At 48.9% G+C, this 16,682-nt stretch overlaps 1 protein-coding gene across 1 annotated transcript; it reads right to left on the reverse strand.

The window, feature by feature from the left end:
* Nucleotides 1-13,814: 13,814 nt before the first annotated feature.
* On the reverse strand, nt 13,815-16,434 carry LOC119365624 (probable L-type lectin-domain containing receptor kinase S.5). The gene has a single exon (XM_037631266.1). It carries the CDS (start codon nt 16,158-16,160, stop codon nt 14,055-14,057), a length of 2,106 nt encoding a protein of 701 aa, XP_037487163.1. The 5' UTR covers nt 16,161-16,434; the 3' UTR covers nt 13,815-14,054.
* Nucleotides 16,435-16,682: the final 248 nt, after the last annotated feature.

The following is a 16,682-nucleotide window of genomic DNA, read 5'->3' on the forward strand; positions in this document are numbered from 1 at the left end:
GTTAGTATCAGAGGCAGCGGTTGCCGTTAGGTGTCATGTACGTATCCTCCCAACATGGATTCAGTACATGAATGACAAAGATGAAACCTAGTTCAACAACTTCCTCAACCATTTATTTGTAAGTATGGTTATGTATGGAAACTAGTAATATCGTCTTGCTCTGTCCCATACTTTCTAGGTTGCTGATAATGAGACTCCCATAATTTTCAACATATGAGGTTCAAGTTGGACAGCTAAGATGATGCAACCAGACAAGCTTGCACCCATGTTTTCAAGTCTGATCTGCGACAGTATCGGTATAACTTGAGGAAAACTAACTTTGAAGACAAGGCTAACAGTGAACTTTCCCAAACATCTCCAGTGGAAAATATATCGGATGAAGACTGGAGGGGCCTTGTTAAACACTGGTCTGATCCGAAGTATCAGGTACATTATATATATGTGATTAGATCACATGTTGAAGTCCTATTTATGCATGTGCCACACAAATATATATTCTTGTAGGTGAACTGTTCAAAGAACAAGGCCAACCGTACGAAAGTGAAATTCCAACAGACGACGGGATCTCGTAGCTATACTGCACACTGTGAGGCTCTTGTAATTAGTTGTTGTTTCACTCTTTTCGTTGTAGCATATTATCAGATCTATATTGACTTGTTCAAAATGCAGAGGAAAGCCCGCAAGGACCAAAAAGTACCTGAACCAAATGTTGTGGAAATCTTCAAGGACTATCACACCAGCAAGAAGAAGGGCATGACTACACCAGTCAAAGCCGCTGTTGTAAGTCCTTAATCCTCATGCCTTTTAACTACTACTTACTCTGACTTGTGCCTTGAATTGCATGGTTTGCAGCCAATGTCTATTACTCTTTTCAATTTTATACACAATTGTCTTAGCGTATTATTGCACCTTACAAGGTTTAAAAGAGAGGAGTGATGTTCCTTTGATCTTGACCTGTAATCTAGTTCCGTGCCGGACTTGCCCACACAACGTTACGATTGCCTGTTTGTCTATTCTCAGTTGTTTTGTGATATGAATGATGTCATACTATGCTTACCGTATTATAAACTTCGTCTCTTTATCCTTAGCCCTCAATACAATGTGGAGAAATAGACAATACATTAGTGATGGTACATGGTCATATGTTTGGAACCTGGTTTTATTATGTACTTTGCAATAAAATACAACTAATATTTTACATGGGTTCACCAGAATAAGTTCTGTATATAGACCAAAGCTATTTTGTTTGGTTTTGATGCCTCCTTAATATCTTCTGTTCTGGTACTACTAATGTAAAACCTCAACTTTTCAGCGAGCTATGAAAAAAATGGTGGAACCGCCACCTTCTGAAGGTGGTGAGGCAACTATAACCGCAATGTCAGCTCTTGCTGCAGTGGGTCAGTACCTGTCCACTAACAGTGCCAAAAGCATGTTCCTGCGTAATACTGGGTTGGTTGTTAAGGCAATATCGTCCAAACTGCCTCATGATCAAGATATGCAAGCTCAAAGCAATGTTGTATCTGCGCTCCAGACACAAGTCCATTCCCTAACGGAGGCCCTTTGTGAAATAAGGAGAAACATTGCTCAATGTCGTCAAGATATGCATGGTATTGAAACCAGACCATCAGACATTTTCTATGTTGTTCAGGAGCCTAGGGGAAATGAAGGCGAGGGTTATGGTGCTCCATCGGACAATACAGCATGAAAACATAACAGTCAGGTCAAATGAACCGAGCTTCTGAACTTCTGGTGGTGCATTTATCTGCTAGACTGTTAAGTTTTATGCCAACCTTCCTTTTGTTATATAGTTGTAACTTGTTTTGGTGCGATACAAAATTTATTCTTAATGTGCAGCCACCGGCTGAATAAAACAGCAAGCCATTTTTGTATAGTGTAGGGTGTTCCCTATATTTGCACTGGTGGCGATCTTTGATGCCGAGTGGATGTAATCTGTGCAATCGCCTTAATAGCCTAGCATTAGTTTCGGCCTTATTTATTTCCTAGTCTTCTTTTTCCCTGGTTTGCTAGTGGGCACAACTACCATGGGCCATATACGGGTCGTAGGATCCATGGGTCTCCTACGGGCCGTCGATAAATGGGCCTACAATCAGTGGGCCTCGGGCCGTCGATAAATGGGCCTGTAATTGGTGGGCCTCGGGCCGTCGGATAAATGGGTCTACATGGGCCGTAATCGGGCGTAATTGGTATCGGCCCAGCGCGGTAACGGGCCATTAACAGGCCGTAGGACTGCAAGGCTTAATTCTATCACAGGCATAATGGGTCGTTAATGGGCCAGAATATAGGACGGGCTGGAAACGGCGCAACGGGTTAACAGGCCAGAAACGGGCCGACTCTTGCCATGGGCCGAATTTGGCCCATTAGGGTAACAGGCCAGTAACGGGCCGACTCTTGCCATGGGCTGAATTTGGCCCATTTGGGGAACATGCCAGTAACGGGCCGACTCTTGCCATGGGCCGAATTTGGCCCATTAGGGGAACAGGCCAGTAATGGGCCGGAAGTAATCGAGGGCCGAAAAGGAGCCCAAGAACGTATGGATCATCAATAGGCCGAAAGCTAACACGGGCTGGAAATGGCCCATGTAAATCATGGGCCGTTAACGGGTACAAAGAAAATTACTGTTCATTATGGGCTAGAGTCACCGTGGGCCTGTAAAGGGCCGAAAGATACGAAGGCCTCATATGGGTCGAAAGACGTCATGGGCCATACATGGGCCGAAAGTGAAATGGGTTGGTGTTATATTCGACGGCCCACATGACGTTGTTGGGCCGATTTCCTTTAGGGCCTAACGGGCCGTGAGTTAACGGGTCGTAAAATGGGCTATTTGCAAAGAGACTGTTAACAGGCTTTTCATGGGCCAGCCCGTTAACTTTTGACCAAGTCAAATGGGCCGGCTTTGTAAGCTAAATGGGCCAGTGGTGGGCCATGGCACGTGTCGACATATCATAGGCACCTATCTGACCCACTGACGAGCTGACACGTGTTTCGTCCGGCCAATAAGAATTTTACACGTGGAAATTTCCCATTGGTCGGGGCTGTTAACGGGTTATCGGATCCAAAACCCAACCCGATAGCTTAATGGCATTCCGTTACAGTGGATGCCATGTGTCGGTCACCCTTGACGAAAGCACTTCTGTGACGCGTGATTTATCGTCATGGAAGTGGACACTTCCGTGATGATAATTTTGGTAATGTCATGGAACACTTCTACGACAGCACAGGTATGACTATCTTGATTCTGTCATAAAATCGTCATGGATGTACATGCATGACAAAAAACGCGACCTACTGTGACAAACACGTATCATCATGGAAGTGTATTTTTTTGTAGTGCCTGTCGTGCCAGTTCTTCCTCTCCACTCGTCCTGTCAGAGCATGACCCTCGAGCGGTAGGCCCGTAATCATCTCCCGATCCTCGAGTATAACCGTCATCTGCCCACATGGAAGATGGAAGTTGTGCGTCTCTGGCCGCCACTGATCGATCAAAGCCATGAGAGCTAAGTGGACGAGTGTTTACGGCTTGCGCTTGAACTACAGGACGAAACCCAGCAGTCGGGCTCTCCTGTAGAACGGCGTGTACCGCTTGTCGTACTCCATCTTCACGATCGTCCTATGACCCCTCATCCGCAGTGGCGGGAGCACCTGTCGAAATGAGAACCCAAACAATTAGTAACTTTTTTTCATCAATTCGAAATATTCGTTTTAAGAAAGTTACTTACCACTCCGTTCTCAATAAAATGGGCACGATGGCCCTTGTCGAACGTAGGGTTAAGCATAGTATACTTGATGCCAATGTCATCCGCAAGAGGTGGCCTCCTAAAAAAATTGCATAAACATAAGCATAAGCATATCAAAATAATTTTTAACATGAACTAGGGGACATATAGATGCATAACAAAGGCTCATCAAGGTTCAAATGCATCATATCATATCATATTTCTCCAACAACATCCAACATGCACCATGTCATATTTTCTTAAAAAACAAAAAACATGAACTAGGGTTCATCTTGAGGGGTCCACCATTTTTACCGCAACAAAATCCAGCATTTGCATCATATAACATCCACTACATGCAACAAATATCTCCAATATTCATCATATAATAAAATTTTTGATAACAAAAAAATATGAACTAGGTTCATCTTGAGGATCCAACACTTTTTCTCCAACTACATCCACTACTTGCATCATAGCATATGAACATGCATCATCATATCACAACAAATGCCTCCAACATGCATCATATCAAAAAAAAAACTTCAAATCAAATATGAACTAGGGTTCATCTTCACACAACCATACCAACTAGTGAATAGAGTTCATATCTAACACAATATAACATCTAGAATCAACCTAAATCAATCCTAGGTTAAAAAATCTATCTAGTTCAAAAAGGGAGTGATTTCAATCGAATAATGCGATGAATCGGAAGCTATTTGACTCAAACCAATTGGAGGGATCGGAGGAGCTTACTTTTCTCTCTTCGGGGCCATCTCGATCCGCAAAAACGATGAAGAAATGAAGAAGATCAGAGGGGGAGATGGAGGAGATGAGAGAGGGGCGAGAGAGGCAGTTCCTCTCTGTTCTTGGGTTGGGGGCGGGTGGGTGTGTGGGGAGAAGGGGGTGGGGTGTGCGGCCGCACCAAATACCTATTCGCACACTACCGCCAGGGTTCCTGGCGGTAGGATCAGACAACCTACCGCCACGACCTGCGGCAGTAGGGTGTGACGGAGGAGGGACGGCGGCAGTTTGCGTGCTGACGTGGACAAGTTTCCTACCGCCGAGCCATTTGGCAGTAGCCTATGTATCCCCACCGCCGTGACCTTTGGCGGTACCAAAAAGGGTCAGATGCCGAAAAAATTGAAACAGGGGTCAGATCCCCAATTTAGACCACAAAAGGGTCAAAACACGAAATTTTGCCACCCCAGCTGCCATGAGTGTAGTTCAGTGTACCTGTCCTCTTCGCAAGAACCGAGGCGGGGTGCCAACCTCCTCCTTCGCATCACCTTCCATCCCTCCCCACCAACCGAAAAATCCAAAACGACGCACGCAAGCACACTGCGTATCCTCAAGACGAATAATTAAGAGCAACTCCAACGCGCCGACCCAAACAGACAATGTTTTGTCCATTTTTGTCCGTTTGGGTTGGATGCCCGCTTGGCGTCCGTCCTGTTTGAGATTTGGGTTGGCAATGAGCCCAACGCGCTGACCCATATATGCCAGCGTGGCCGGCCGACCGCCCTTTTTCAACAAATAGCATAAATTTTGCATTTTTTTCACAAGCAAACATATAGTCCACAAACAAAAAAATCTTGAGATGTCCCTTGCCTCAAGTATGACAGTGCAAGCCTTGACATGTCCCTTATACTGCCCTTGTCAAGCAGAAGGGCAGTTCTTTCACTCCCAAACAGTGGCACTAGCTGTTGGCAGCCACTAGCTTTCCCCGGACCAAACGTGACTGTCAGGTGGAGACGAGAGGAGCGGAGAGGAGAAGAAGCCTCCATGAAGCAGCCTCTGCCTTTCCCACCTCCTCGTTAAATCCATCCTCCCCAACGAACCCCACCCAACCCCCTCGCCTCTCCTCTCCTCTCCCCTTCCTCCTCCACACAGCCAGATCAGAGCAGGCCAGTCTCGCTGCTTTTGCTCGCGATGACGGCTGAGAGTGAGGCGAGGGCGAGGCGGCAACCACCAACCAACCGAGGCATGGGCCGGAGCTTTAATGCACCAAGCGCGACCTCTCCCCGTCCTTTGATGGGCAACACATGCGGCGGTTCCCTTAGATCCAAGTACCCGCACAGCTTCAAGCACCCCGTCTCCCAGCGTCACGACCCCGACCGCGAGTACGACAACACCGCCACCGCCGACTCCCCAAAGAAGCAGTAGCCCGGCTGGCAGCCGCCCGCCAAGACGGACGGCCACGCGGCCCCCGCACAGCCCGCCGCGGCCATGAGGCGCGACGGGGCGGGCACGCCGGCGGACCTCGCTCAGTCCTCGGCCACCCCAGGCCCAACATGCGCGACCTCTATGCGCTGAGCCGGAAGCTCGGGCAAGGCCAGTTCAGCACCACCTACCTCTGCACCGAGCTGGCCACGGGGGCCGACTACGCCTGCAAGTCCATCTCCAAGCGCAAGCTCATCACCAAGAAGGACATCGACGACGTGCGCCGCGAGATCCAGATCATGCACCATCTCTCCAGCCACCGCAACGTCGTCGCCATCAAGGGCGCCTACAAGGACCAGCTCTACATCGTCGCCATCTGGATTCCCTGTCAGCCTCATGCATGTGCCTCGATCGACCTTGTATTTTAAGGTAGGCGCAGATGCAATGCCTTGGGACGACGAGCGCATGTGAGCGGCAATTTAGACTAGCCACAATGATTAGTAACATAGACTAGTAACATGCATGTTACTAGTTTATGTTACTATCTCTACAGTGGGGAGTAACATATGTGTGGTAACATGCAACACTTCATTTATTAGGCTATAGACTCATCTTGCCTTGATATATGTGATGTTACTGATACTACCAGTAACTAGCTATGTTACCACTTTTCTCTCTTTCTTCATTTATTGCTTGCCATATCATCTATTTTATTTAGATATGTGTGAGGTTACTATCTATGTTACTCTCACTGTAGGTAGTCTTAGAGAGAGGGGGATCGAGCTACTGGCCCGGGTCAATGGAGGTGCTCTCTGTGCCTGCATCGCCAAAGTGGCACGGTTAGGCCTAGTCATTCGGTTTAACCGAACCGATCGGTCCGGTTCTTCGGTTTTTAAAAAAATTTGGTCTTTTTAAACTGCCAACCTATCGGTTCATAGACAATTAGGTAACCGATATCTTTGAGACCCGAACTTTCGGTTCGGTCGTCGGGTTTAACTGAACACAACCCAAGTTCTCGGTCAGAACTAATTTACAATTATTTAATATGCCATGCATGCACATCTCTGCACATGCGACAGTGCAAGTTGGAATGCATCGATGGCTACACGCTAGATTTATTGTTTTGCCTGTGCATCCTTTCTCAGTAGCAAGTCGATGTGGTACTGGCTCCCTCCTCCCCTGCCCTCTCTCGTGTCGCCCCACTTGGGTAACCCGAGGGGTGAAAACCCTAGCCCCGCCGTCCCCCTCCCCTCCTCGCCCTTCCCTCGTCGCCGCCTGAGGCAGCTGCTGCCGGGCAAACTCGACACGCTGCTGATGAAGGCGGCGGTGGGCCGTCGCCGCCTTGCCGCCAGCGGGGGGCCTTTGGATCCGGGGTGGCGGCCCCGGCAGGTGTGGCGTCGCCGGCTTCGGCTCCCGGTGGCGTGGGCGCGGGTCGGTGTTTTCTCGGCCGTGCGGGCGACGAGATCCCCGGTGGATGCGGGCCTGCGCGCGGCGGCAGCGGTTTCGTCTCCTGGGGTGTCAGATCTGGGCGCCTCCACTCCCCTTCTTCTCTAGCGAGCGCCTCCCCCCTCAGATCCGCCCTGTTTCGTCTGGGACTTCGATCTTCTTCGGGTGGGAGTGGGTGACGGGGCTGCAGGACCGGGGGAATCCCCTAGCCAGCTGTGTCGGCTGCGACGGCGGCGACGCCCGCGGGCGCCGCTCACCTTCCTGGAGGCTCCGGTCAGGTCCTGCCCCCCTACCCCCTTCCCCTTTGTCTCCCGGGTGAACCCTCAACATTGTTGGACAGCGGCGACGCCCAGGGCGCCGTAATCTTCTTGAAGGCGCTGTTTTGGGAGCAAAGATGGGTTGCGGGCTTCGTTGTGGTGTAGGTGGAGTGTGTCGGCGGCAGCAGCGTGTCTCCAGCGGTGGCGGTGTCCCCCTGGGTGCGTGGTCAAGCTGTTTTGGTGCTCTTTGTTGGGCTGCATGGTTCCTCCGATGCCCGTGGATTTTCTAGGACGGGAGGGGATAGGGTTCCCCTCCTCCGGTGGCTGCTCTTCTGCTTGTCGAGCGAGCCGAAGATTTGGTCTTGGCCCTTGTTGCTGCCCATTTGTGCATTCCGATAGCTCGCCCCTGTTTCATGCATGTACTCTTGCATTTGGCATTACTCTGTTTCAGGTAAGTTGTCGGCGGCAGGCTGGGAACGCCTGGTTCCGCCCTTGTGGTTTCCTACGATGCCATTCATGCAGGTTCTAGGGTGAGCATGTCCATCGATCACCGGTGCGGCGCCTCGAGCCAGGCGAGGAGGCAGGGGCCTTCTATGACGATGGATCTAGATGGATGTGTCTCCTTCAAGCCCAGGCGTTTGGCAATGGCGTGCTTTGTTCCGTCGTCGGTGCTCTTCCCTGAGCCGTTTAGCGTTTTTGCCTTGGTTCTCGGCGTGTAAGGGGTTCCTGGCATCTCTAGCTAGGTGTTCTATGTCCATCTTCTAGCTAGCTAGCTTGTTGTATGCCTGTTTGAGCTGCTCCTAGGCGCCATTGTATCTTTGTCGTTTGTTTTCCTTCCGTTAAGTTGGGATGTGGTTGTAATCCGGAGTTGTAATCCTGGCCGGTTGATGGTTTTGTTAATTCAAAGCCGGGCTCTGCTTGAGCCTTCGTTCCAAAAAAAAGTCGATGTGGTACTAAAACGTGAATGCACTAGTACTTTGTGGGCTAATTGATAGAATGACTTTGGGTAGTACTTAACGTGTGGGCCAATAGAAAAAAACTGAGAAGTAAAAAAAGGCCTAAAGAGGCTGAGAGCTACATTGGGCCGACTTGCCTAGCTGGGCTGGGGCAGCGAGAACACGGAAGACTGATCGTGCTTTGTAAATTCGGTTTTTCAGGTTAAGTACGTGTAACAACCGAATTTACCAAGCTAAGTTCTGTTCTGCAGTTTTCATGACCGAAATAGGAACCGTTTTTTTCGGTTTCGGTCCATTCGGCTTCGGTCCCGGTTCTTTCGGTTTGGTACAACGGTTCTCGGTTAATATGCCCACCCTAGGCATGGTGCCCGCCGCACCACGTGACACGGGACTGACTAGGGCTGGATTCGATGGGTGGGGGTGGCTAGTGCCCTTGGATGCGATGCGGAATGTGCACGCACACGGAGGAAATAGATATGCTACTGGAGCTCGTCCATGGAGGAACATATGCATGGAGCAACCTGGTCGGGGACGGTCGACCCTTCGAGGAATCATGCATGCTGCAGCGACCCAAGCCAGGAGTGCCGCTCGTACGGTTTTCATTTGGCGAACCATTTTTGTCTGGTCGTCCTAGAATTCTCATCGCGCCCCCCATAAACAGTGCAAGTTACGGTTATCTGCACCATTCCTTGTTCACTTTGTCAGTTTTGTTACGGCCGTGCGGCATACGGCGATGTTTAACGTATAATTTTTGGAAAATGCTACACTCACGGGCAAACAACAGATGTTTTACGGATGCCTAATACAATGCTACACTTAGGGAATTCTAGTACGGACTGGTTTTACGGGCTGCTTTCTTGCCAACCAACCCTCCTTGATTTTCGTTGGTGGGGCCTCTCTTCCCTAATCTTCTCCAACCGCAACTCTTCCGTGAGTCCGTAACATAAATCCTATGAGAATACGTCCGTAAGTCTAGCATCTCTCCTAATTAACCTCCCCCCCCCCCATTTTCAGGGGGTGGGCCCCTTCTTCCTCCTAATGCCAATCAAATTATGCCACATGTGTCAGCCTGTAAAGTCTGTAAAAAATCCTCCGTGTATCTAACATCTATCATAAATTTTACATGCACATCCACCTCAAAAAAATTAAATTTCATGCACATACTTGTACCTAACCTTTACGTGTGCACGATTGCTTTCATCTTCTCAATTACTATGGCACATATATTGACAGAGGTGTTCGAGTTAGTGTGCATGCACGTGGGATCAATCATTTGTTATTTGCGGATGATAGCCTCATTTTCATAGCCGCCAACATCCAAAGTGCTCACAGACTCAATGAGATATTTCGTATATATGCCGATTGTTCAGGGAAAGCTATCAATTTGGCTAAGAGTTCTATTTATTTCAGTCCAAATGCAGGGGAGTCTTTGAGGCTTTCTTTGAAAGGAGCTTTGGGCATTACTGTCGAGGCGTTCTCGGAGCGCTACTTGGGACTCCCCGCGGCAATTGGCATAATAGCAAGCGAGACCTTCAACTACATTCTTGAAAGGATCCGGAGTCTTATTCAGGGTTGGTCAGAAAAGAACTTGGCTTGTGTTGGAAGGGAAGTTTTGTTGAAAACAATTGTACAAGCAATCCCTACATTTAGTATGAGTTGTTTCAAGTTAACCAAAAAGGTATGCAAGAGTTTCACTTCTTGTATGGCCAAAAGTATTGGTGGGGTAGCTCACCGGACAAAAGGTCCCTACATTGAATCTCATGGAAGAAATTGGCTACACCTAAACATGTTGGCATCATGGGTTTTCGAGATTTTGAACTTTTCAATCTTTCAATGCTTGGAAAACATGGCTGGCGCCTTCTAATAAACCCAGACATTTTTTGTGCTAGGGTGCTGAAAGGGAAATATTACCCACATTCAGGTTTCCTGCAAGCCACTGCCTCCACTAGTTCTTCGACGACATGGAAGGCTATCATAGCAGGACGCGTTGCACTGGACGTTGGGCTCATTGAGCGTGTGGGGGATGGTTCATCAATATCTATTTGGACTGACAAATGGATCCCAAACACTGCTTCTTTTATGCCAATGGGCAGATTGGGTAATGACCCATTGGAGAAGGTTTCAGACCTCATTGACCCATACAACGGTGGCTGGAACATTGATCTAGTTCGGAATAATTTCCTCTCTGCCGACATTGATGCTATATTGAATATACCCTTGAGGTCAACAGGGGGGGGCACTCTTGCTTGGGCCTTGGAAACATCGGGAAACTGCTCTGTAAAATCATCATATCGCTCTCTAATGACTCGCAACGAGCATCTTGCTCCAGAGGAAGGGACGGTATTGGGAGCTCCATCTTCGCAAACACAGTTGTGGAATGCCCTTTGGAAACTGAAAGTTGTACCCAAAGTTCAGGTATTTTCGTGGTGTGTTTTGAGAGGGATTCTACCGGACTCGATGACCTTAAAAAAGAGCCATATCAAGGAGATTGGAAAATGTGAGGTGTGCCATGCAATGGACGAGGACATGATGCACGCTCTCATAAAATGTAATCATGCTAAGGCATTCTGGACTGCAGCGAAGGCCAGATTTTCAATCAAACTACCACACCTGCATCCGGATACATGATCAAAGAATATTCTTTTGGACAATTTTTTTGATGATTCAGATAGGTGCAAGATCATTTGTATCATGCATGCTATCTGGAATTCTAGAAATTGCTGGACTCATGACAAAGAAGGCTATAATCCTGCCCACATCTTGCGTGCAATTCAGGAGACTCTTTCCTTACTTGACTTGCCGCTGGACAATCGGAAGGGACTAGTGGGGCAGTTCTAGCGACCTCCGGATCCAGGTTGGATCAAGATCAAAGTCGACGGTGCACTAGACCTTCAAGGAAGACAAGGGGGTGCCGGCGGGGTTGCCCGTTCACATCTTGCTTTCCTAGCTGCATGGAGCAAGCCTCTTGACGGAATTACAGACTCGGTGATTGCTGAATTGTTGGCACTCCGAGAAGGCACTATCTTTGCACAACTCCGAGGCTACTCACATGTGGTATTGGAAATGGATAAGTTCGAGATTGTGGATCTCTGGTCGGCGCGTGACAATTCTCGTTCAATTGCCATGCCTATCACTAGGGAAATAGGGAAGATTGCTCTCTTAGTTTTTCTTCCTTTTCGGTTATACATGTCAATAAGACTGCTAATGGCTCTGCTCATCTATGCGCGAGACGTGCTCGAGTGTTAGATGTTTCGGAGAGCTGGCTCGATGTGAGCCCATATTTTCTTGTAGGCTGAGTGTAACCGGTTGGTTCTTTCGTAATAAAACTCCATATTTGATGCAAAAAAGAGGTACAAGGATCGAATCTCACGATAAAAAAGCAAATGGGCCGAATAGGGTTTGCCGTGTTAACCTACAAGCTGACTGAATAGGAAGGAAACACACATAATCTAATCCACACATGTGTTTTTGGGCTAGCCAATGTGCGGGATGGGACGCCCTGGCTATTTTAATTTCTAATTTTGTTGCCTTTTGTTTTTCCTTCTTTAAAATAATCTGGAAAAAGTCGCAATTTTTTTATTAAAAAATAAAATTTTGAAAAAAGATCAGCTATTCAAAAAAATCGTGATTTTTCAAAGAAAAATCACAAAGTCAATCAAATGTTCTAGATTAAAACAAATGTTCGGGAACTCATAAAATGTTCGCATATGTTCACAAAAAGTTTGCAAATCCAAGAAATGATCATGAATTAAAAAAAACACGAATATAAACAATGTTTGTGAATTCCCAAAATGTACAAGATTCCTAAACATGTTCATGATTTTTTTATTATTTTTGCAAATTAAAAAAACGTTCAAAAAATTAATTGTTTTTTCTTTAAAATTGTTTGCAAATTTTGAAAATAATACAAGGTTCAAAATACAAAAAATGTTCTTTTTTTAAATGTTTGTGAATCACAAAAAGTTGAACAAGAACATTTTTCAAAAAGTTTGCAAATAAAAAATGTTAATGAATTACAGGTCATTAAGGACTCGTGGTGTATTTGGGTCCATTTACAACCCGATGTGTCTTTTGGTGTCTTAACTTCCCATGTTATCTTTGGGCCATTGGCAGCCTGATGTGTCTGTCGGTCTATTAACACATGTGGTTTCCTATGGCCCATTTATGACCTGAGGTGTCTTTTGATCTGCTAATAGCCTGTGATGTCCTTGGTTTCATTTACGGCCCGATGTGTCTCTACCGTCTTGTTAACGACATGTGGTCTCCGTGGGCAATTTATAACCCGATGTGTCTTTTGGCATGTTGACAACCCTCGCACGACTCATCCTCGCCATGGCTAGCGCTCCTCACGACAGCCACACCTTCTGCCTGCCGTGAAGCGGAAGCGACTGGCGCAAAGAAAATTTTCAGGCACATGATCTCTACTCTTATAAAAAGCAGAGTTGGTAATGATGGTGTGCCTGTCATCCTGCAATATAGGACGTTCGATCTATATCTAACGGATAGGAAGGAAACTATGACAATTTACCCGCACTCCTCTCCGCATTTGCAGATAAGGCCTTTTTTCGTTCATCATTTTCTCCCACAAAATAAACTACTCATACAAATGCATCTTGATGTTCCATGCAACGCACGGGCATGTTGCTAGTGTTTACTAAATGCACAACAAAATTATATCTTGTCTTCGTTTTATAACACAGAACTATATCTTGTATGTTAAAAGAAAGGGACAAGCTATTTTAAGTTGTTTGGGAAAAATGTTTTATTCAAATTCAAAAAAGGCCATAGGTATTTACATTATAAATAAAGTAATTGAGCTCGTTGATGCCGCGGCTAGTGGTGTTGTCCCCTTCTGGCATCATTCCCTACTCACCTCGCCTTGTCTCCGGCTCGGTGCACGGGATATTGAGTCACGCAGAAATCATTTTCAGCCAACCGAAATTTAGCATTTGCTTTAAAGAAACCAGCAAGGCAGGAACAATAAAGACTACAACGCAGTCAACTGTTTGGTCTATGGGTGTATATACACCGTATATGAAAAAATAGTAATTAAATAAAAATTCTAAAATATTTTTGAAATAAACTTCTTTTATAATAGCAAAAAATTGGGTCAAAATAGTGTGAACAAAATAGTGTAAATAGTAACCTTTATTCTTGAAAATTTATATACTTGTGCAAAAGAAAGTCAAGTTGATTCTAAAAAAAATCTAAACTTTTCACATTTTTTTAATTATTACATTACCCCATATCAAGTGTATACACCCAGGAATCAAAAGGCATTTCCCCTACAACGCAATACTACCTCCGTTTCAAAATGTCCATCTCTTTTAAGAAATAAAGAAATAATAATTAATACTACATTCATCTCAAAATATAAGACGCTTTTTAGCTAAACTAGAAAGAATCACCTATCAATGTACATTTGATTCTGGTCATCTAAGATAACAACAGGAAAGGCATCAATCCTGCAACAGTATTTCCATGCCCCAAACTTGTCACCTCCCTGAGATGGAACAGCTCATGGAGCAGAAGCTACTGTGCTGCCCTGCGTCCCCCGTGAACAGCAGCCCGACGTCCGGCAGCTCCATCTCCTGCCGATTGCCACCCGGAGGCCAAACAAACGCAGGCTTGTTCAGCGGGGGCTCCGGCGCCGGGGCTCCGTCGATCAGCACCTGCACGGCCGTCCTCATGGACGGCCTCTCCCTCGGGTTCGGGTGGCAGCACGCCAGCGCCAGCCTCACCGCGCAGTCCACCTGAGCCTGCTCGAACTCGCCGCCGAGCAGCGGGTCGGCGGCATGCAGCGCCTTCCCCTCGCCGTACAGCCTCCACATCCAGTCCACGATGTGCATCGGCGGGGGGTGTCGCCCTCGCCCGCCTCTCCAGTACTCCTCCTCCTCGCCACGGTGGTCGCTGTCGTGGACGTACTGGTACTGCACGGCGTTGCTGGGGCTCCTCCCGCTGACCACCTCCATGACGAAGACCCCGAACGCGTACACGTCCGTGTCGAGGCTGGCGCGGCCGGTGAAGAAGCTCTCGTACGCCATGTAGCCGCGGGTACCGGCCACCACCTGCGTGGAGTGGTGCGTGGCGCCGTCGTGCTGGATGACGCGGGCGAGGCCGAAGTCCCCCAGCCGCGCGTTGTACTCCTCGTCCAGCATAACGTTGCTGGCCTTGACGTCCCTGTGCAGGATCCGCCTGCTGCTCCCGTGGTGCAGGTAGTCCAGCGCCGACGCCACGCCGCGGGTGATCTTGTACCGCCGCTCCCATGTGAGCTCCGGGGTGTCCGTCGACGCCGACATCGACGACGTCGACGACGCGGTCCTTTCTCTGGCGTAGAGGAGCTTGTCGAGGCTGCCCATGGGAAAGTACTCGTAGACGAGGAGCAGCTCGCCCTTCTTGTGGCACCAGCCGATGAGCTTCACGAGGTTCCGGTGCGAGAGCTTGCTGATGGTGTTCACCTCCGCCACGAACTCCTTCTCGCCGCGGTTGGAGTTGACGTTCGTGGACACCCGCTTCACGGCCACCTCCATGCTCATCCTCCTCAGGTACCCGAGGTAAACGGTGCCGGAGCCGCCTCGGCCGAGCTTACGGCCGTCGCTGAAGTCCCCGGTCGCGTTCCTGAGCTCCCTGAGCTTAAACCTGAGGGGGCCATGGGCGTCGATCATCTTCTCGAGGTTGCGGTACGCCAGCCTCGTCTGGCGCGTCAGCCTCCTCCACACGAGCAACGCCATGAGCAGCACGCCGACGGTGAGCGGGACCAGCACGGCGAGAAATACCTTCTGGCGCCTCAACCGATACCCACCGTCGCCTCCGGCGATCGCATCGTCAACCGTGGTGAAGTTCCAGGACTTGACCTGGTTCAGCTGGGCGAACTCGCCGGTGGAAGCCGCAAAACCCACGGAGATGTTGTCCAGGAGATACCGCGACAGGTCGGTGTACCAGGCGTAGGTGAAGGCGAGCCCCCCTTGCACCACGAGGAGGCTCATCATTTTGCCGTCGTACTCGAACGTGACCTCGACGTCGGCCCCGCTGGAGAGGACGATGGAGAAGTTGCTGAGCGGCATCTGCCCGACGGACCGCACGCCGTTGAGGTCGAGCCCGACGTGGTTGCCGTCCACGTCGGCGTCGAAGCTCCTCCGCGTGTCGAACTCGAGCGCGACGATCCGGTTCCCCGGCGCGCCGTCGGTCTGATTGTTGGTCAGGCCGAGCCACCGCCCGCTGCTGTCCCTGGGCAAGTCCGGGTTGTTGGTGAGGAGGAAGGCCATGCCTTCCCCGGTGCCGTTCTGGGGGAGGATGTTGAGCACGAACTCCGTCTTGAACGAGGTGAGCGCGGTGCGGTCGCCGTTTTTCCAGAGCTTCAGGGTCTCCCTGGCGTACATGACCCTCCCCGACCGGTGGGTCATGTCGCCGGCGTTGGGCGTGATCTGCAGGGAGCGGTTGGAGATGGTGGCGCCCGGGGTGAAGCTGAAGTCGACCTCGCTGGCCGCGTCGAAGCTCTGGTACGCGAACCGCAGGGCGCTGCAGGTGCTGCCGCTGCCGCACAGGATGAGGAGGAGGGTGGCCGCGAAGACTAGCCGCAGGGTCATGCTGCGATCGGGCATGGCTACTCGTCTCTGCAACAGAGGATGGGATGGAAGACGAGGTGTGGTGGTGGCATATGTTGGGGTTGAGGAATTGCTTGCAGGGGAAATGTGGTAGCGTTGTCAGCCTCAGCCATGACTGTCCATGAGGGAGGGAGGATGTATGCCGTACACAGCGACAGTGACAATGCTGCCCAACGGTGTGAACCAGAGAAGTCCGGGGATTTGACGACCGGCGCCAAATGAGACTTTGACTTGCGATGATGGAGGGGAGCGGAGCTGCACGCATGCTCGATGATGGAGCGTCATCTTGTTAAGCAAGCAAAATTACTCCCTTCGTTTCTAAATATAAGTCTTTCTAAATATTTCAATATTAACTACATACAGATCCATATAGACGTAGTTTAGAGTATAAATTCACTTAATTTTTTTTTGCGTGTAAGAGTATAAATTCACTTAATTTACTGCATATGTAGTCCAGAAAGACTTATATTTAGGAACGGAGGGAGTAGAAGTAGAAGCTTGAGGGAAATTTACAATGTC

Source organism: Triticum dicoccoides, chromosome 2B, assembly GCF_002162155.2.
Source record: "Triticum dicoccoides isolate Atlit2015 ecotype Zavitan chromosome 2B, WEW_v2.0, whole genome shotgun sequence".
NCBI lineage: Eukaryota > Viridiplantae > Streptophyta > Magnoliopsida > Poales > Poaceae > Triticum > Triticum dicoccoides.